The sequence below is a fragment of the Mobula hypostoma genome, chromosome 8, assembly GCF_963921235.1.
Source record: "Mobula hypostoma chromosome 8, sMobHyp1.1, whole genome shotgun sequence".
In the NCBI taxonomy this organism is placed as follows: domain Eukaryota; kingdom Metazoa; phylum Chordata; class Chondrichthyes; order Myliobatiformes; family Myliobatidae; genus Mobula; species Mobula hypostoma.
In genome coordinates this window covers 107731132-107752905 of record NC_086104.1, presented here as the reverse complement: position 1 = coordinate 107752905, position 21774 = coordinate 107731132, and the positions used below count along the sequence as shown (strand labels likewise).

Sequence of the window (21774 nt, the reverse complement as noted above, 5' to 3'; positions counted from 1 at the left end):
ACATGATTTTCCTTTCACAAATCCATGCTGACTTTGTCCGATCATTTCACCGCTTTCCAAATGTGCTGTTATCACATCCTTGATAACTGACTCCAGCAGTTTCCCCACCACCGACGTTAGGCTAACCGGCCTATAATTCCCCGGTTTCTCTCTCCCTCCTTTTTTAAAAAGTGGGGTTACATTAGCCACCCTCCAATCCTCAGGAACTAGTCCAGAATCTAACGAGTTTTGAAAAATTATCACTAATGCATCCACTATTTCTTGGGCCACTTCCTTAAGCACTCTGGGATGCAGACCATCTGGCCCTGGGGATTTATCTGCCTTCAATCCCTTCAATTTACCTAACACCACTTCCCTACTAACATGTATTTCGCTCAGTTCCTCCATCTCACTGGACCCTCTGTCCCTTACTATTTCTGGAAGATTATTTATGTCCTCCTTAGTGAAGACAGAACCAAAGTAATTATTCAATTGGTCTGCCATGTCCTTGCTCCCCATAATCAATTCACCTGTTTCTGTTTGCAGGGGACCTACATTTGTCTTTATCAGTCTTTTCCTTTTTACATATCTATAAAAGCTTTTACAGTCCGTTTTTATGTTCTCTGCCAGTTTTCTCTCATAATCTTTTTTCCCCTTCCTAATTAAGCCCTTTGTCCTCCTCTGCTGAACTCTGAATTTCTCCCAGTCCTCAGGTGAGCCAAGGGAAGCACTGAGGTTTTTGAGCACTAGGGAAATTAGAGAATGGGGGGGATCTGGCAGGAAAGAAGTTTTGAGGTGCAAGGACAACTATGAATTTATGATAATCAAATCCCTCTTTCTTAGTATTTTAAAGGATAGTTTACTACTAGTTTTTCCTCAGCTGATTGAAGTTATTGGCCTGAAATATTACCACTATTCCCACAGAAGATTTTCAGCATAACCTACTTTATTTGATACCAATCCCAATCACTGATGGCTCTAAATAGGTAACAAAAATCCTGGAAAACTAACAATATCCTAATAACTTCAAATTAAATCTAGATGCATCAGTCAGTAATAAGGATATGCTTGGGAAAGTCAAGATTGCCAGTGTAAAGATTGTAGGATGTGAGCTTCACAAAACTAGTGCAATCTTCTTTTCCATACAGATCTTAAATAAACCCATAATATGAGCTATGAGATTCAGAATTAGAGAGTTGTGCGATACAGAAACAGACTCTTCAAACCAATTCATCTATGCCACCAAGATGCTTGTCCCATGTGCCCCTCAGGTCCCCTTTAAACATTTCATCTCTCACCTTAAGCCGAAGCCCTCTATTTTTAAGAGTACCGTACATTGCAAAGAAGACTATAAGAACCTCTCACTCCTGTACTCCTTATAATTTTCAAGTCTCCAAAATCACCCACTTTCAGGGAACCACATACGGGCACTTAATTGTCCTCATGTAGTTTAACTTCTCCACATTCATTACTTTGAGCTTGTCCGAGTTAAATTCCATTTGCCATTCCCTTGCCCACTTTCCCAGTTAATCTAAATCTTACTGTAAACTTAGACAATCACCTTCACTGATGCACCAGTTTTAAACCTACCAGTCATGCCATTCTCTTCTAAATCATTAATATATATGGAAAACAATAAAGAACAAAGCACCGATTCCAACAGCACACCACTGGTCAAAGGACTCTAATCTAAAAGTAAACCATCCACCACCACCTTCTTTTATATTTTGTATCCATTTTGCTATCTCATCCTGGATCCCAGGTATTCTGATCTTTTGTTCCAGCTTACAATGAGGGACCTTATCAAAGGCCTTATTAAAATCATTAACAGAATTAGAATTATCACTGACATACAAAACATAGAACAGTATAGCACAGTAAGGCCCCTCAGCCCATGATTTTATGATGAGCCTTTAATCTACTTGATCTAACTTTGTTCCTGAATTGCCCTCCTTTTTCCATCATCTATATCCCTATTTAAGTTTCTTAAATGTCCCTAATGTATCTACTTCTACCACCACCACTAGCAGGGCAACTGCCAAGTTTCCCTGGATCCTATGCCCCTAGACTTTTTGAATGAGCCTACCATGGGGAACCTTACCAAATGCCTTACTAAAATCTATATACACCACATCCACTGCTTTAATTTCAAACTGCTTTGTTACATCCTCAAAGAATTCAATAATTCTTGAGCCATGATCTGCCCCTCACAAAGCCATACTGACTATCCCTGCTCAGACTATGCTTCTCCAAATGCTCGGAAATCTTGTCTCTAAGAATTCTCTCCAACAGTTTGCCCCCCACTCAAGTAATACTCGCTGGTCTATAATTCCATGAGTTATCCCTACTCCCTTTCTTGAACAAAGGAATAACATCTGTCACCCTCCAATTATCTGGTTCTACTCCTGTGCCCAGTGAGGATACAAAGATCATCGCCAAAAGTGCAGCAATCTCTTCCCTCACTTCCTGTAGCAACTAGGAGCATATCTGGTCCAGCTGTGGGAAATTATCTATCCAAATGTTTTTCAAAAGTTCCAGCACATCCTTTTTCTTAACGCCTGTTTTACATTGTCCTCACCAATGTCAAGGTCCCTTTCACTGGTAAATACTGAACCAAGGAAATCGTTAAGGACCTCCCCTACCTCCTTTGCCTCCAGGCACACGGTTCCTCTTCTATCCCTGAACAGTCCTACCCTCACTCTAGTTATCGTCCTATTCTTTACATATGGTTTTCCCCTACGACTTCAAGTTTATTATTTTGCGACAACAGCCCAGTACAAGACATTAAAAAATGACTACAAGTTACAAACTAAGTAAATAGTACAGAAGAGGAATAACGAGGTAATGCTCATAGACTGTTCAGAAATCTGATGGCAGAGGGAAAGAAGCTGTTATTAAAACACTGAGTGCCGGTCTTCAGGCTCCTTTCCCTCCTGCCCCATGGAAGAGAGTATGTCCCAGACAGGGCAGGTCTATAATGATGTGTATGTCACCTTCTTGAGACGCCACCTCTTGAAGATGTCCTCTATGCTGGGGCGCATTGTACCCATTAGAACTGATCGAAAATAGTCTGCAACCTCTTGAGATCCTGTGTATTGGAGACTCCATACCAGGCTGTGATGTGAACAGTCCAAATGTTCTCTACTGTTCATCTGTAGAAATTTGCAAGAATCCTTGATGACATACCAAATTTCCTCAAACTTCTAATGAAGTATAGCCACTGGCATGTCTTCTTCATGATTGCATCAATGTGAGGGCCCAGGATAGATCCTTAGAGATGTTGATGCCCAGGAACTTGAAGCTACTGAAGCTGAAGCACCCAGCTGGCAGCACCCTGGCCTTGAGTTTGTGAGAGCTTTCTTCATGAATTTGATTGGATTTTCATACGGGCGGTGCCTGGAGAAAGTTTCTGGAGGCTTCTTCTTTTAGGAGGTCAGAAGACATACATCCACATTTGGGGGGTGGGGGCGGGGTTAAGATGCAGAGGGAAAACAGGAGCAGTATCTCTTATCTTGCTGCACACAAGTTCATGTCAAAGGTTCAACCTGCAGGAAGTCAGGCATTTGCTCATCACAGGACCCTAAGGCAGTGGCTGTTTGCTGAAGCTCTGGGAACATGAGTGTTCCAAGGCGATCTAGCATCCATTATCAGGTGATTCTGTGAGATCTGTCGATTTTACTCTGCTGGTGGTTATAAAATGATCACAGCCCTCAACTTCAAGATTCTAAGTTCTGACAGCTGCATGGGGGGGAGGGGGGCATCCATGAGTGTAATGTTGGGAATCATCGCAATCCCAAGTTAACCTGTAGTTTTTGTAAATAAGAATTGATTTCACATTAGCTTGGTTTCATATCTCTGCAACCAATCTATTTGGTGAGATCTCAGTCCACAACATCAACCAATTCTCCTCTGTATATCCTGCTTGTTATTTCTTCAAAGAATTCCAAACCAACCTGTCAAGCAAGATTTTCCTTGAGGAAACCATGCTGACTACTGCCTATTTTATCATGTGCCTCCAAGTACCCTGAGACCTCGTCCTTGATAATCAACTCTACATCTTCCCAACCATTGAGGACAGACTAACTGGCCTAGTCTCCTTTCTTCTGCTTCTCTACCTTCTTGAAGAGTGCAGTAACATTTGCAATTTTCCAGTCTTTCAGAACCATTCCTGAATCTAAAGATCATTTGTAATACCTCTACAATCTCTTCAGCCGCCTCATAGAATCCTGGGGTGTACACCATCTGGTCCAAATGAATTATCTACTTTCAGGCACTTCAATTTCCCCAAGAACCTTCTCTTTAGTAATAGTAACTTCATGACCCCTTACATGTGGAGTTTCCAGCATACTGCTGGTGTCTTCCACAGTGAAGACTGATGTAAAATACTTATTCAGTTCATCTGCCATTTCCTTGTCTCCCATTACTAGTTCTCCAGCTTTGTTTTCTAGCATTCCAATATCCACTCTTGACTCTCTTTTACAGTTTATGTACCTGAAGAAACTTTTGGAATCCTCTTTAATATTATTGGCTAGCATTCTTTCGTATCTTGAGGAGGGAGGAGAAAATGGTGACGCAACGCAGCCCGCGGGGCCGTTCCGAATGAATATCGATATGTGTAACTAGGGGCCGTGCATCAATCCGGATTTGATGGGGACAGCCGTGAAAGCGCAGAGGAACATCTGGAACAACTTCTGAAATGCCTGCTTCGTTGCCGCTCCTACTGTGCGATCGAGAATCTCCGGAGATGTAGGCCCCAAATCCTTGGCTTTGCGTATCGCCTGTTGCCGGGGCCGGGGTCAAAACGCTCGGCAGAGATGGTGCTCGGTGCATCGGTGTTGGGAGGTGGTCGGAGGCTCGAAGCTTTTTGGACGGACTCGGACTGTGGTCGGATGCTTCTGGGATGCTGCATCGGCAAGTTGGCGGCGCTGTGAGTTTACCATGTGCGTGAGATGATGGGACTTTGAGAGACTCGGGTGAGACTTTTACTGTGCCAAGGTCTGTTCTTATCAAATTACGGCATTGCTTTGCACTGTTGTAACTATATGTTATAATTATGTGGTTTTTGTTAGTTTTTAAGTCGGTTTGCCATGTGTTTTCGTGATAATCATTCTGGAAAAACATTTTTATCATTTCTTAATGCATGCATTACTAAATGACAATAAAAGGGGACTGCGTGTCCTCATAATCATAATAATCCCATCCTTACCTTCTTAACTACTTTTTTAGTTGCCTTCTGATGGTTTTTAAAAGCTTTCCAATCCTCTAACTTCCCACTAATTTTTGCTCTGCCATCTTTGGCTTTTATGCTGGCTTTGACTTCTCACTAGCCACGGTTGTGTCATTTTTCTTTTAGAATATTTCTTCCTCTTTGGGAGATGCTTATATCCTATGCCTTGCAAAGTGCTTCCAGAAAGTCCAGCAATTTCTGCTCTGTCATCCCTGCCAGTGTTCTTTTCCAATCAATTCTGGCCAACTCCTCTCTCTCGTGCCTCTTTAATTCCCTTTACACCACTGTAATACTGATACATCTGACCTTAGCATCTCAAATTTTAGGGTGAATTCAATCATATTATGATCACTTTCCTCTAAGGGTTCTGTTACCTTAAAGTCTCTAATCAATCTGATTCATTGCACAACACCCAATCATTGCACAGCTGAGTGGGCTCAACCATGAGCTGCTCTAAAATGCCATCTCATAGACATTCTAGAAATTTCCCTCCTGGAATCCAGCACCAATCCGATTTTCCCCAGTCTATCTGCATATTAAAATCCCCCGTGATTATTGTAACATTGTACTTTGACATGCATACGCTATCCCTTGCTGTAATTTGTAGACCACATCGTTACTACTGTATGGGGGGTCTGTATACAACTCCCATCAGGATCTTTTTACCCCTGCAGTTCCTTAGCTCTATTCACAATGATTCAACATCTTCTGACCTTATGTCACCTATTCCTAATGAATTGATTTCTTTTTCTTTTACTGACATGGCAATGCCACTCCCTCTGCCTTCCTGCATGTTCTTTCAATACAATGTACATCCTTGGGCATTAAGCTCCCATCGAAAATCTTCTTTCAGCCATGATTCAGTTTTGCCTACAATATACCTAACAATATGCAACTGCGCTGCAAGTTCATCACCTTATTTTGTATACTGTGCACATTCAAACATAACACCTTCATTTCGGCATTCACCCTTTTCAACTTTGTCTGCCCTTTACATTGCAACTCATCCTGTTAAATGCAATTTTGCCCTATCAACAGCCTCTCTTCAGCCATGATGAAATGGCAGAGCAGACTCGATGGGCTGAATGGCCTAATTCTGCTCCTATGTCTTCTGGTCTTCACTACACATTGCCTTTCTTTGTAAACCAGCTACTTCATCTTTAGCACTATCACCTGCCTTTCCTATTTATGCAGCTCAGGACTCTACTCACATCACGCTCAACCTTTCGATTCCTAACTTTGTCTGAGGTCTTAGCAATATCTGCCTCCATAACCTCTGCACTAACTTTTCTGGCATTCTGATTCCCATCCCCCTGCTACTCTAGTTTAAACCCCACCATACAGCATTAACAAGTCTTCCTGTTAGTTTTATAGTCACCCTGCAGTTCGGGTGCAATCCATCCCTTTTATACACCTTCTCTGGAAGACAGCCCATTGATCCAAAAATCTTATGCACTCTCTCCTACACCAATTCCTTAGCCATGTACTAAACTGTATAATCTTCCTAGTTCTGGCCTCACTAGCCCGTGGCACAGGTAGTAGGCTGAGATCACAACCCTGAGATCCAGCTCTTTAAATTAGGACTTAACTCTCTGAACTCCTTATGCAGAACCTGGTCATTCGTCCCGCCCATGTCATTGGTATCTACACAGACCTTGACTTCCGGCTGTTCACCCTCCAACTTAAGAATGCTGAGGTCCCAATCCAAGATATCCCAGACCCTGGTACCCAGGAGGCAACATTCCATCTGGCAATCTTGTTCCTGCCCACAGAACCTCTTGACTATTCCCCTAACGAATCCCCGATCACCACAGCGTGCCTCTTCTCCCTTTCTCTCCTAAGTCACAGAGGCAGATTCAGTGCCATAGACCTGACCACTGTGACTTTCCTGATAGGTTAACTTCTTCCCAACAGTACCCAAAGTGATATTCCTGTTGTTGAGGGGGATGACCACAGGGGTACAATAGTTCCTTAATCCCCTTCCCCTTCGCTATTACCAAGTTTCCTGTGTCCTGCACCTTAGATGTAACTACCTCTCTGTATGTCCTATCTATCACCCACTCAGCTTCCTGAATGATCCGGAGTTCATCCAGTTCCAAGCTCCAACTCCTTAACACCGGTTATTAGAGGCTGCAGCTGGATGCACTTCTCGCAGTTGTAGTAGTCAGGAATACTGGAGGACTCCCTGCCTTCCCACATTCTGCAAGAAGAGCATTCCACTATCCTACCTGGCATCTCTACTGTCCTAGCACAGCAGATATAAAGGGAAGGAAAAAACTTAACCTAGACCTTTTTGTTTACTTTCTCTGATTGAAGCCTGAAAGAGCTAAGACCACTCTGACTCTGTCCACTCTGACTCTGACCACTCTGACTCTGACCACTCTGACTCCGTCCACTCGGACTCTGACCACTCTGACTGACCACTCTGACTCTGACCACTCTGACTCTGTCCACTCTGACTCTGACCACTCTGACTCTGACCACTCTGACTCTGACCACTCTGACAACGGTCGCTGAGCTTGCCACTGCCTTCCTAAATTTGCTCTTGCTAATCAATCCCAAATATCACTTGATCATTGGTCAAAGTTCTTTTTCGTAAATTGCCACGAAACTCTGCCTTTAAAATCTCAGTCACCGTCCTGATTAAAAGGTAGCTCTCTCACATACTCCCTGCTGTGGATTGTGCAAGTAAGCATGTGTGAGGCTCTGCAAGGTGAAACAAATTTGAGGAGGGGGAAGAAGTAGGAAACCCCTCCTTCACTTCACAACTGAGGTTGTCACTTTGATCTCTGTAACCTCATGGTAAGGACAACATTACTCTGTTGTCAGGATAACTGTAGTTCTAAACTTTTGGCCACCTGAATCCTTCTGGGAAGACACAAGCAACATTTCATTTTCTGAGCAGAAACCACTTTTAAGTGGATCCTCTTTATCCCAGATAACAGACAAATTGGAACAAGATTTGCAGATAGCATACTGGACCCCATACAAGGACATTTCTGTATAAATGCACAATGACGCACAGTACATACTGTATACTTTATGTAAACGCATCCATTTTTATGAACCAAAATCTCATGCTCTCAATGTGCAGATACAGGCAACACATCATAGGGGTAAATCTAGATTATTCTGTTAATTTGTGGTAGTCTTCTGTTATCAGCTGAACCTTGCTGAAGTCAAAGCTTGGTTACAGTTTAAACATGGTTTATGACTTGATTCTAGAATCCATGTATGCTTACACAGCAAGTTTACAATAGAGGCCAAACTGCCACAAGGAATATAACAGACCACATCAACAACATCCTTAAGCAATATTTTTGCAATTTAAAGCTGGTGCAAACAGTGCAACAGCAAATGGATGAATGGAGAGATAAGCAAAGTTTGCATTTAGTTGCTCCCTTTCCTCTAACACTATAAACATGTCTTCTGATAGTCATGAAATCCATAGAATTGAAATCAATTTTGAGTTCAGTAAAATACATAATTGATGCAAAACACATTAATGTGTCTTCAGTGTGCCTCTGCCTTTCTTAAAGTGCCTTGTCAGTGACTGCAACACGGCTGATGACCTTCAGTGGAGACGAAGATGGACCTGAGTCGCTCCAGATTTGGATCCAAACAGCATCAGCTTGGCCTGGGGCTGCAGCAGGCTACAACAATGACACTGACAGCATGGATCATGGTGCAATGCCCCAACACATTAGTGACCAATCCACAATTTCAACTGAAAATTGTCCATTGCGCAGGCAGAACTTGGATGAAAACCAATCATGCATTTAAAGCTGAGACATTAGCCAGACACATCATGGTGATTTCCACAGATGATGGAGACAGTCATCTTTTACATGCTGGAAAAGATGAATGCCTAGACCTGTGCCACCAGATGCAGCACCTCAAGTGTTCTCCGACAGACTTTTATTACCTCCAGTATATTTTTACATGTTCTCTTGAGCTTCCTTTGTTACAGGTTACAGTGTCCTCAGGGAAAGTTAGAAAATGGACAACCATTCTATTGATCCTGACTTTTGTCTATTTTGCCACAGTACCTTCCTTGGATTGATGCACTGTCAGTCTCGAAGTTGGTGGCACTGAATGTCAAATAAGGAAATAATGCCTCTTCATTTTCATCGTCATACTCATACAGCATGGAAAGAAAATCTTCAGCCCACAACATTCAGAGACCAACAAGCATACCCAGTTACTTTAATCTGCACTGATCTCATTGTATTTTCTCCATATTACGATCAGAGGCCACCTGCACTCTAGAGGCAATCTACAGAGGAAATTAATCCAACAAGCAGGATACTTATGGCATGGGGGAAGAAGCTGGAGCACCGAGAGAACATGAGTCACAGAGAGAAACATTCAAACACCACACAGATAGCACCAGAGTTTAGGATTGGATCTGGAATGCTACTCCTGTGAGGCAGCTGCTCTCCTAGCTGCACTATTTTTTCCTTGTCTTTCTCTGGGTAGGTTTCAGTTCTTGTCTATTTGAAATGAAAATGGGATGGGACTGGTAAAGGTGAGGGAGAAATCAAGATTGGATGTCTGCATTTATCTGTTGTTTGTGAGAAGTGACTCAAGGAGGCAGCAAGAGAAATAGATATGCATATGACCTCATTACTGATCTCTGTCTTCCCTCCAGTGATGCTCTATGGCACTGGCATCGGATACCAGGTCTCCCTTAAGACAGAGGGAAACGCGTGGCAGTCTTTGAATGTGAGGCAGTTATTTATGATTGGATTTTATTTTAGTTTATTTATCCAGTCCTTGGAGCCCCATCACCCAGCAATCCCCGATTTAATCCTAATCATGGGACAAGCTACAATGACCAATTAACCTACTAACTGGTACGTCTTTGGACTGCAGGAGGAAACCGGGGCACCCGGAAGAAACCCACACATCCCACGGGGAAGATGTACAAACTCCTTACAGAGGACACTGGGAATGAACTCTGAATTCTGATGTCTCGTGCTGTAATAGCAATGCACTAACAGCTACGCTACCGTAGATCCCCCTCATGTTTCCCTTAAATATTTCAGCAGAGAAACATGACTGCTAATGCAACTCATCTTGATCTTCACTTCTAACCTCTTGCAACTGTACAAAATATTGGTTAGATCGCATATGTACAGTTTAGGTTACTACACTAACCCTAACCCTGCCATGCTACAGCAAAGATATGGTAGCATTAGAAGGAGTGAAAAAGGACCCCACCAGGATAATACCTGAAATGGAGGGCTGTAGTTATAGATTGCATAGACATTCTCACCGGAATATAGGAGGCTGAGAGATAATCTTGCAGATGTCTATTGAATTATGAAGAACAATGAAAGCCAGTCCTTTTACCCAGGACAGAGAACTTCAGAATTAGAGTGCACAAATTTAATGTTAGGAACAACTTGAAGGAGATCAGAGGGGTAAGATTTTCAGCACAGAGGATGGAACAAGGTACCAGAGGGGCCAAGTACTGGCTAGGAAAGGCACACAGCAATATGGCAGGCAAATGGGATTGGTGTAGACATGCATCACAGTCAGCATTAATGAAGTGAACTGAAAGGGCGCATTTCTCTGCTGTACAATTCTGACTCTCACTTTCAAGAGAACCATTTCTCTTTCATACCAAACCAGCGCCCCCACGAGCACAGATGACCTTGACACAAACGAACCACTACTCATGTTGCCTATAAAGATCTGCAACAACTTGAATTTTTTTTACATTATTTTACCATACCTGTCGCCCATCAAGTTCAATTTGGAAGTTTTTAGCTGATTCTTGAGTCACTCTTCCACCGAAGTCCAACTGGTAGACTTGCGTTGCCTCATTCCACAGTGGCTGTTTGTTAGCCATCACATACACAAACCCTTGATTGCCCAATTTCCCGTCCTCTTTATCATTTGCTCTTCGACATTTCAGCTCATCCGTTTCATTTGCGGTCCTTAGATTCCTCTTAGTTTTCCAAACTTTTTTCGTGCTCTGGCTCTGATTCATTAGCTCATCTCCACTAATGAATAACTCTGGCTCACTCTCTGAACTGTCTTGAAACTCACTCATTTTGTTTAGTTTCTTGGATTTTAGTTGATCTTTTTGACTTTTGATTTTTTTCTTTTCTCTTCCTAGTCTTGGGCTAGAAATAAGGGAGTTGAAATCTGTGAGTGCCTTTGCCTCCTTTTTCATCTTCCCTTCAGTTACAGCTTGCATGTTTGTTTCCTCTGGCCGACTGTCTAACCGTTTACGACTTTTCTTGTTGCATTTATCAGTTCTTTGGGGTACAGGAGACTCTGTCAGAGAAAGAACCTCTTGAAAATTGTCTGCTGTTTCCACAATCACTTCAGTTCCCGTATGATCCTGAAGCTCTGTTGAAAATGGAGGCATTCCAGATTTCTCAACAAGCAAGTGTGGCTTTGAGTTCAAAGTCCCTTGTGCACTATGCATTGGAGAACAAGCACTGTAAGCATTCCACTGGTGCAATGCAATCTGGGGGAGTTGTAAACTAGAAAATGTGTTACTGGTTGGGTACATTGGTGGCAATGGACAACAGGTAAGGTTTGGTGGATAACCAGATTGGACAACTACTGAAGGGTCTTGTTGTGGATATGGTGGTGGGCCTATAGCTTCTGGGGGAGGAAATGATGCCTGGAAGGCTGCAATAGGAGATGCTGTGTAACTTATAGGATATGGTAAAGTCAGTCCGTAGTTTGATTGGAAAGTTACTGTTGGACTGGTAGGAGATTTAATAGGAACGAATGACACATGTGACATTTCCATATGTGATTGGTCCAGCATGAGGGGTGGAGGTTTATGATTCACTGTTGCTGAAATTGCAGTTGGTCTATCCTGTGGGATCCAAATCTCCTCACCCCCTGCTGGATCCCATTGATATGGAGGTGGCCGCTTCATGCTCATTGTCATATCATTATTTAACGAAATATGCCGGATGGATTTCTCAATCTGGCATGGCTGTAAAATGGACTCATCCTCAGTGAAAGCATTATTAATGTATTCAGTTCTATCATGACAGCTGTCTGGAGGGCTCAGCAGATTATAAGATGACTGGGAAGAGAGTGGTGATGTGCTAGACGAGTGCACAATTACAGTGTTGTGCTGGGAGCCACTTCCAGTAGGTAGTTCCTGTCTAACAATGTTACTGGTGTTACTTCCATTGCTGATACATTGACTGCAGGTGTACAGAGCTGGGGGAGATCGGAGTGTGTTTTGTTGGTATTGTGCAGTCACGGAGTTGCTTTTTGGTTTATGACTATGTTGAACAACTCGTTGGGATTCTAGAAGCTGAGACACCTTTACTGTGGCATCTTTGCTGTTTCTTCGCAATGGCATCTGTAATGTATTACTGTCAATACGGTGCCTCCTAATAGTTGCATCAGGATAAGGTGGTGGATCTCCACTGGGAATAACACAGTGAGACACATTCAGCCTATTGAGTGTCCCATATACCTGCTGTACTTTCCTTGCATCTGCTGAAGGCAGGCGTAGCGATGACTGCCCTGGGCCTGGAAGTGTGTACATGTTTTGGTTACTCATTATTCTCACACGAGGCCTGCACACTTCCTCTACGTTCCCACTGCTGTCAAACGTTGTGATTCTTTCATAACCTAGTGGGGTTTGCAGGTGCCCCGTAGGGAAGAGGGAAAAATCTGCTTTTTTCAGACAGATATCGACTGATGGAGCAGTGACAGGAATGGCTGCAGAAGCCGTGGTAGTTCCTGGATATGGAGGAGGTGGATGTGCATTTATCTTAGCTAACTGAACTTCAGGAGTTGTACAGAAGACCACTGCATCGCTTTCAACCAACTGTGGCACTGTTCGCAAGGGTTTGATTTTTTGAGTGTGTTCAGGCTCCCTTTCAACTTGCTCCAGAGAAGGAATCTGCACCATCCCTGAGATCTGTTGTGATGGCTGCTGTGATCCACTTGTCAGACGGCTTGCTTCCAAACTTCCAAAGATAGCCTGCCCTGGGTTAGAATACCTATTGGGAATTGCATACTGGCTAGAGCTGTCCAAAGTGTGTTCCACGGCTCCTGCAACAGCAGTTTGATTGGTTAAAATATCCAGCTGCACATTCTGATTAGCTAGTAATGATTGGACAAGACCGATACTCTGAGTAGGAGACATTGCTTGTGCAGAACTATGGATAGGTGCAATGGGAATATTAACAGTGCAAGGAGGATTGTTTTCAGGAGCTCCAGATGTTCCATTCACTGTAGGAGTAAAGAAAAATAATAGTTAAAAACAAACCAAGTACTTGCCATACCCTAAAATAAAGATTACCTCTTCTACTTTTGCAATGACTTTGAATTGTCATGGTTCAGCTATTTTGTACAGTTTGCAATTTTAAGAACTGTTTCAGTAGGTTAAACATGAACCTAAAAATTACCGAGGATGCAAAAGGCAGGAAAAAAATTAATGTCCATCTTCCTTCACCAAAAAAACTAGCCTGTATATTGCTGCAGAACTCATTTTAAACATTTAATCCACAAAGTGACAAATCATTGCAAATATTACTAAATCTACCAGAGGGTAGTTGTAAACAAACCTGCTGCAAATAACTCTGAAAATTAAAGTTAAAATAAAACCTCTGTGGTTTCAAAAGCTTACAGTAAATCCACATAAAACACAAAAAATTAATTCATCAGTCTTACAAAATTCAAATAACCTAATTACAAGTACAATTATAGAATTGAAATATGCAAATAAGTCAAAAACTTTAACAGGGTTTTATCATATAGATTCACAATTCAAAAGAAATAAAAACCATATTCATGTGAAAGAGTTAAAATATCTTTTCACTTTAATACCAGATAAGAAATGTTTGTTTACATATATACAGTGGCATGCAAAGGTTTGGGCACCCCAGTCAAAATTTCTGTTACTGTGAATAGCTAAGCGAGTAAATGATGGATGACCTGATTTCCAAAGGCATAAAGTTAAAGATGACACATTTCTTTAATATTTTAAGCAAGATTACTTTTTTATTTCCATCCTTTACAGTTTCAAAATAACAAAAAAGGAAAAGGGCCCGAAGCAAAAGTTTGGGCACCCTGCATGGTCAGTACTTAGTAACAACCCCCTTGGCAAGTATCACAACTTGTAAATGCTTTCTGTAGCCAGCTAAGAGTCGTTCAATTCTTGTTTGGGGGATTTTCACCCATTCTTCCTCGCAAAAGGCTTCTAGTTCTGTGAGATTCTTGGGCCATCTTGCATGCACTGCTCTTTTGAGGTCTAGCCACAGATTTTCGATGATGTTTAAGTCGGGGTACTGTGAGGGCCATGGCAAAACCTTCAGCTTGTGCCTCTTGAGGTAGTCCGTTGTGGATTTTGAGGTGTGTTTAGGATCATAATCCTGTTGTAGAAGCCATTCTCTTTTCATCTTCAGTTTTTTTACAGACGGTGTGATGTTTGCTTCCAGAATTTACTGGTATTTAATTGAGTTCATTCTTCCCTGTACCAGTGAAATGTTCCCCGTGCCACTGGCTGCAACATAAGCCCAAAGCATGATCGATCCACCTCCGTGCTTAACAGTTGGAGAGGTGTTCTTTTCATGAAATCTTGCACCCTTTTTTCTCCAAACATACGGCCAGAAACTTCTATCTTAACTTCATCAGTCCACAGGACTTGTTTCCAAAATGCATCAGGCTTGTTTAGATGTTCCTTTGCAAACTTCCGACGCTGAATTTTGTGGTGAGGATGCAGGAAAGGTTTTCTTCTGATGGCTCTTCCATGAAGGTCATATTTGTGCAGGTGTCGCTGCAGAGTAGAACAGTGCACCACCACTCCAGAGTCTGCTAAATCTTCCTGAAGGTCTTTTGCAGTCAAACGGGGGCTTTGATTTGCCTTTCTAGCAATCCTATGAGCAGTTCTCTTGGAAAGTTTTCTTGGTCTTCCAGACCTCAACTTGACCTCCACCATTCCTGTTAACTGCCATCTCTTAATTACATTACGAACTGAAGAAACGGCTACCTGAAAACGCTTTGCCATCTTCTTATAGCCTTCTGCTTTGTGGGCATCATTTATTTTAATTTTCAGAGTGCTAGGCAGCTGCTTAGAGGAGCCCATGGCTGATGATTGTTGGGACAAGGTTTGAGGAGTCAAGGTATTTATAAAGCTTTGAAATTTGCATCACCTGGCCTTTCCTAACGATGATTGCCATAACAAGCTAATTAAGGTCTGAGACCTTGGTAAAAGTTATCGGAGAGCTCAAATCTCTTGGGGTGCCCAAACTTTTGCATGGTGCTCCTTTCCTTTTTTCCACTCTAAAATTGTACAAAACAAAAATAATAAACTAATCTTGCTTAAAATGTTGAAAAGAATGTTTCATCTTTAACTTTATGACTTTTGGAGATCAGTTCATCTTCTACTCACTTTAACTATTCACAGTAACAGAAATTTTGACCAGAGGTGCCCAAACTTTTGCATGCCACTGTATCTGTAACTGGAATAGTTACCCATTTGCAATTTACATCTGTTTTATTCTACTAGTTTGGTCCTCAGCATTTTTCCCAGAATTCTCAGCAGGAAACAGTGAAGACCCAGAAGATATCAAAGTGACCAAATTCATGTCAAAAGCATAAAACAAATTTCATCAGGCCACTAGGAAACTTCTTCAAATTTTTTCACATAGGCACTATTTTTTAACCGATTGTCTGACCTATTGTATCTCACATGCTGAAAATCATTTGCTTGATCAAAATGTACAGGTTGGGGGGGGGGGGTTGGAAAGAGGAGGAATAACACCATCCACACCGGCCACATAAGGCTGGATTCTCCAGTGGTCACCCATTTTAATTCTACTTCACATTCCCATTCTGTTATGTCGGTGCATGGCTTCCAAGGTCACGAAGGGGCCACTTAGATTGGAAGAGTAACACCTCATTCACCTGGGTAGCCTCTAACCAAATGGCATGAACATCAATTTCTCTAACTTCTGGTATTTTCTCCCCCTCTCCCCTTTTTCCATTTCCCATTTTGAATCCCCCATTACCGCTTTCTTCTCCCCACCTACCCATCATGTTCCTCTGTTGCCCCTCCTTTCCTTTCTCCCATGATCCACTATCCTCTCCAAGCAGATTCCTTCTCCTTCAGTCCTTCACCTTTCCAACTATCACCTCACAGCCTGTCACTTCATTACCCCTCGGCCCACCCAACCACCTTCTCCCTCACCTGGCTTCATCTATCACCTGCCAGTTGGCACTCCTTCCCCTCCCCCACCTTCTAACTCTGGCTTCTGTCCCCTTCCGTTCCAATCCCGATGAAAGGCAAATCGTGTTTAGAAGTACAGGGCAAAATTTTAACACATTGAGTACTTTGCATCTGTGTTTAATAAGGATGAAAATGGTGACAAAACATTGATTTAACTGGAGAGGACAGGGGTCTCGGATGGGCTGAAAACTGTAAAGGCTGGAAGTACTGGAAAGGCTGGCTTTTCAAGTTTCACCTTGTCTACCAGAGTGGATAATTTGCTAGGGCTGGGTGACTTGAATCCCAAGCAACTCAGGGAAATGGCACTGGGGATAGCAGAAGGGGTGGGTACCTTGTAAAAGTCATTGAAATTACTAGCTATTTAGAAAAGCTGAATGCAATCAAACCTAATCAACATGACTTTATGATGGGTAAATCATGTTTAATAGATTTGCTAGATATTTGAGTATTTTTCATTAGTCAATAGAAGGGTCCCTGTAAATGTGGTGTATTTGAATTTCCAGAAGACTTTCAATAAGATTACACATAAAAGTATAAGTTAATTGCTCATGGCATTGGAGGAAATACATTAGCATGGATTGATGACTGATTATTGTTTTTATTACCACACGTACTGAGGTACAGTGAAAACCACTGTTTTGCATGCCATCCATGCAGATTACTTCATCATATAACCATATAACAATTACAGCACAGAAACAGGCCACCTCGGCCCTTCTAGTCCGTGCCGAACTCTTACTCTCACCTAGTCCCACCGACCTGCACTCAGCTCATAACCCTCCATTCTTTTCCTGTCCATATATATATCCAATCTAACTTTGAACGACAACATCGAACCAGCCTCAACCACTTCTGCTGGAAGCTCATTCCACACAGCTACTACACTCTGAGTAAAGAAGTTCCCCCTCATGTTACCCCTAAACTTTTGTCCTTTAACTCTCAACTCATGTCCTCTTGTTTGAATCTTCCCCACTCTCAATGGAAAAAGCCTATCCACATCAACTTTATCAATCCTCCTCATAACTTTAAACACCTCTATCAAGTCCCCCCTCAACCTTCTACGCTCCAAAGAATAAAGACCTAACTTGTTCAATCTTTCTCTGTAACTTAGGAGATGAAACCCAGGCAACATTTTAGTAAACCTCCTCCGTACTCTCTCAATTTTATTGACATCTTTCCTATAATTCGGTGACCAGAACTGTACACAATACTCCAAATTTGGCCTTACCAATACTGTATAAAATTTCAACATTACATCCCAACTCCTATATTCAATGCTCTCATTAATAAAGGCCAACATACCAAAAGCTTTCTTCACCACCCTATCCACATGAGATTCCACTTTCAGGGAACTATGCACTATTATTCCTAGAACCCCCTGTTCTACAGCATTCTTCAATGCCCTACCATTTACCATGTATGTCCTATTTTGATTAGTCCTACCAAAATGTAGCAGCATTTTTCAGCATTAAACTCCATCTGCCATCTTTCAGCCCACTCTTCTAACTGTCCTAAACCTCTCTGCAAGCTTTGAAAACCTACAAAGCCACCTATCTTAGTATCATCTGCATACGCCACAACGCCACCTATCTTAGTATCATCTGCATACTTACTAATCCAGTTTACCACCCCATCATCCAGATCATTAATATATATGACAAACAACACTGGACCCAGTACAGATCCCTGAGGCACACTACTACACACCATCCTCCAATCTGACACACAATTATCCACCACTACTCTCTGGCATCTCCCATCTAGCCACTGCTGAATCCATTTTACTAGTTCCATATTAATGCCTAACGATTGAACCTTCCTAACTAACCTTCCATGTGGAACCTTGTCAAAGGCCTTACTGAAGCTCATATAGACAACATCAGTACATTGAAGTGGTAGAAGGGAAAACAAACAGAATGCAGAATAAAGTATTATCGTTACGGAAAAACTGCTGTGCAGATAGAAAACAGAAAATTGGGACAGAAAACACATTCTAAAAGCAAAGATTTGACTTAGCAATTTGCATTTAAAAATAGTTTTACTGAAACTTTACATAATAAACCAGTTATGTGTAATGTCTTCCTTATTTTTTGAGTAAAATGTAAAATACATACACATTATCTTTTGCCTGTAACTTGAAAAAATAGAACACTAACAATGGAAATTGCATCATAAAAAATGTCCTTCAAATGTTCACGCAGATTTCAGTTATGAAAAGTACCTGAATATCTGAAAAAACCTTGGCTGAAATCTAGTTTGAATATCCTTGTGAAAATGTTAATTACCAAATCTTGTCCATTACAAAATCTAACAAAGCTGAAATGCCAGGCGTGAAACATAAGAAATAGGAGCAGGAGTTGGCCATCTGGCCCGTTGAGCCTGCTCTGCCATTCAATAAGATCATGGCTGATCTGACCATGGACTCAGCTCCACCTACCTGTCTTTTCCAACATAACCTTTAATTCCCCTACTATGCAAAAATCTATCGAACCTTGTCTTAAATGTATTTACTGCTTCATTGGGTAGATAATCCCACAGATTCACCACTCGCTGGGAAAAGCAGTTCCTCCTCATTTCTGCTCTAAATCTACTCCCCCGAATCTTGAGGCTATGCCCCCTAGTTCTAGTCTTACCTACCACTGGAAACAACCTTCCTGCCTCTATCTTATCTATCCCTTTCATAATTTTATATGTTTCTATAAGATCTCCTATCATTCTTCTGAATTCCAGCGAGTACAGTCCCAGCTGACTCAATCTCTCCTCATAGACTAACCCCCTCATTTCTGAAATCAACCTCGTGAACCTCCTCTGTACTGACTCCAAAGCCAGTATATCCTTCCTTAAGTAAGGAGACCAGAACTACATGCAGTACTCCAGCAGTAGCCTCACCAGTACCCAGTACAGTTGCAGCATCACCTCCCTGCTCTTAAATTCAATCCTTCTAGCAATGAAGGCAAACATTCTATTTGGCTTCTTGACAGCCTACTACACCTACAAACCTACCTTTTGTGATTCATCCACAAGCACTCCCAAGTCCCTCTGCACGGCAGCATGCTGCATTTTTTTTCATTAAAATAATAATCTGCTCGTTCACTTTTCCTTCCAAAGCAGATGAGCTTGTATTTAACAACACTGTACTCCATCTGCCAGACCCTTACCCACTCACTGAACCTATCTATATCTCCCTGCAGATTCTCTGTATCTTCTGCACAATTTGCTTTTCCACTCAATTTAGTATCATCAGCAACATGATGATGAAATGATGAATGATGAAACAATGTACAGGGAGGAGGTCAAACACCTAGAGAGCTGGTGCAGGGATAACAACTTGATGCTTAATGTCACCAAAACCAAGGAGATGATCGTCGATTTCAGACGGTCTCAGCCTGAGCACACACCCCTCAGCATCAGCGGCTCCCCAGTGGAGAGAGTGGAAAACATCAAGTTCCTTGGGGTGCAGATCTCAGACAATCTCACCTGGTCCAGGAACACCACTGGGATCATGAAACGGGCCCAGCTGAGATTGCACTTTCTGAGGAAGCTTAAACAAACATCACTCCCCACTAACATCTTAACTACATTCTACAGAGGTGGTTGAGAGTGTGCTGACCTTTTGCATCACAACCTGGTGCTCCAGCTGCAGTGCTGTCGACAAAAAAGCCTTGCAGAGGGTGGTTAGGGGAGCAGAGAAGGTTATTGGGGTCTCCCTACCTTCTGTCCAAGACCTCTTTCAGAGTTGATGCCTCCAGAAGACACGGTACATCATTAAAGACCCCTCACACCCTCTCCATGAACTGTTTGTTCTTCTGCCATCAGGTAAATGTTACAGGAGCATCAAAACTAAAACCACAAGGCTACTAAACAGCTTCCTCCCACAGGCAGTCAGACTGCTAAGTAGCTGCTCTACCTGACTCTGCTTTGGACACTTTTAACTTGCACTGGACACTTATAACTTGATTTTAACTGACATGTGGCTGTTGTGTTTTATTATTTATTGTTATGTATATTATTTAGGGTTGCGTTTGTTACGTTATGATTGCACTGCTCCTGAGAAACGCTGTCTCATTCTGTCCTGCAGAGCTGATGCACGGTTAGAATGACAATAAACTTTTTTGAATCTTTGAATCTTTTGAACTTAAATACACTACACTCGGTCCCCTCTTCCAGATCGTTAATGTATATTGCAATTCAGCCTTTGCTGATTACATGCTGCGTCTGCCTGATTAATCCATTTCCTTCCAGATGCCTCACTATTTCTTCTTCAATGATAGCTTCAAGCATTTTCCCAACTACAGATGTTAAATTAACTGGCTTATAGTTACTTGCCTTTTGCAACTGGACAGAATGAGCAGCACCCAATCCTCAATTACAATCATCAGCAGCCCTCAAGGTTCACAAAATCTTCATCAAAATATTCGAAGGATAAAACAAGTTGCAACATATCTTGTGTGAATCCAGCAAGAGACCCACCTGCAAGATCATCCTCATCTTCACTGAAAACACTGGGATTGAACATAGACATGTTGATCAAATCCACTGATAACTTGCGCACTTCAGGTAGGTAGATGGTCATTTGTCTCGGCTGAAGATGGAGCAGGCTGGTCTTATAGATGACTAAGAACAACAGGATATATATTAATGTTAAATCATGTGTACCACATTCTTGTAACCACATCAGCAAAAGGCATAAATTATACTGAAGCTAAATTTAATTAACTCGACAGCTACATAGAAACTGGGAAAGAAGCACTAAATGAAACTAGAAAGTGAGAGCAAGGAAGATAATTATGTAAGATGACTACTTTTCATATCAGAAACTTATATTGATACATGATGAACAAACTCCCTCAAAAAAACTGTATTTTATGCCACTGTTTCATCCCTTCAAAATATCCTGTGTTATGCTGTGCTGTTGTCTACATTTGCATTTGCCAATACATGAAGTAGGGATCAATATTTCTTTAGCTCCTTAAATCCAAAGATGATCCAATTTATTCACCAACTTAGTGCTCTTCGCATTAAAAGCACCTACATTCCTCTTGCCCTTTTACACACATTCCTTCCTTTCATGGAAAATCTGATGTGTTGAGCAGTTTAATCTGCTTTCCATTGTAAAAGAAATGAATCGATTCCAATGTTGATTATTTTAACAATTCAGAATTTGTAACATTAAAAGATCTGTATTAAACATGAATATGTATTAGAATATTTTAATACAAAGTGAAAATTGCCAGGTATGATGTTGTGGCCATCACTGAATCTTGGCTGAAGGATGGTTGTAGTTGGGAGCTGAGTGTCCAAGGTTACATGTTGTACTGGAGGGATAGGAAGGTAGGCAGAGAGG

The 21774-nt window shown here is 41.8% G+C and overlaps 1 protein-coding gene across 1 annotated transcript in view; it reads right to left on the bottom strand.

Moving 5' to 3' along the window:
• tulp4a (TUB like protein 4a) overlaps nt 1–21774 on the bottom strand; it is a 181325-nt gene that overhangs the window by 10895 nt on the left and 148656 nt on the right. Inside the window, exons 12-13 of the mRNA XM_063056576.1 lie at nt 20901–21044; nt 10947–13432 (exon numbers count right to left, since the gene is read on the bottom strand). Coding sequence (XP_062912646.1) covers nt 10947–13432; nt 20901–21044 — 2630 coding nt within the window. The remainder of the gene's footprint in view (nt 1–10946; nt 13433–20900; nt 21045–21774) is intronic.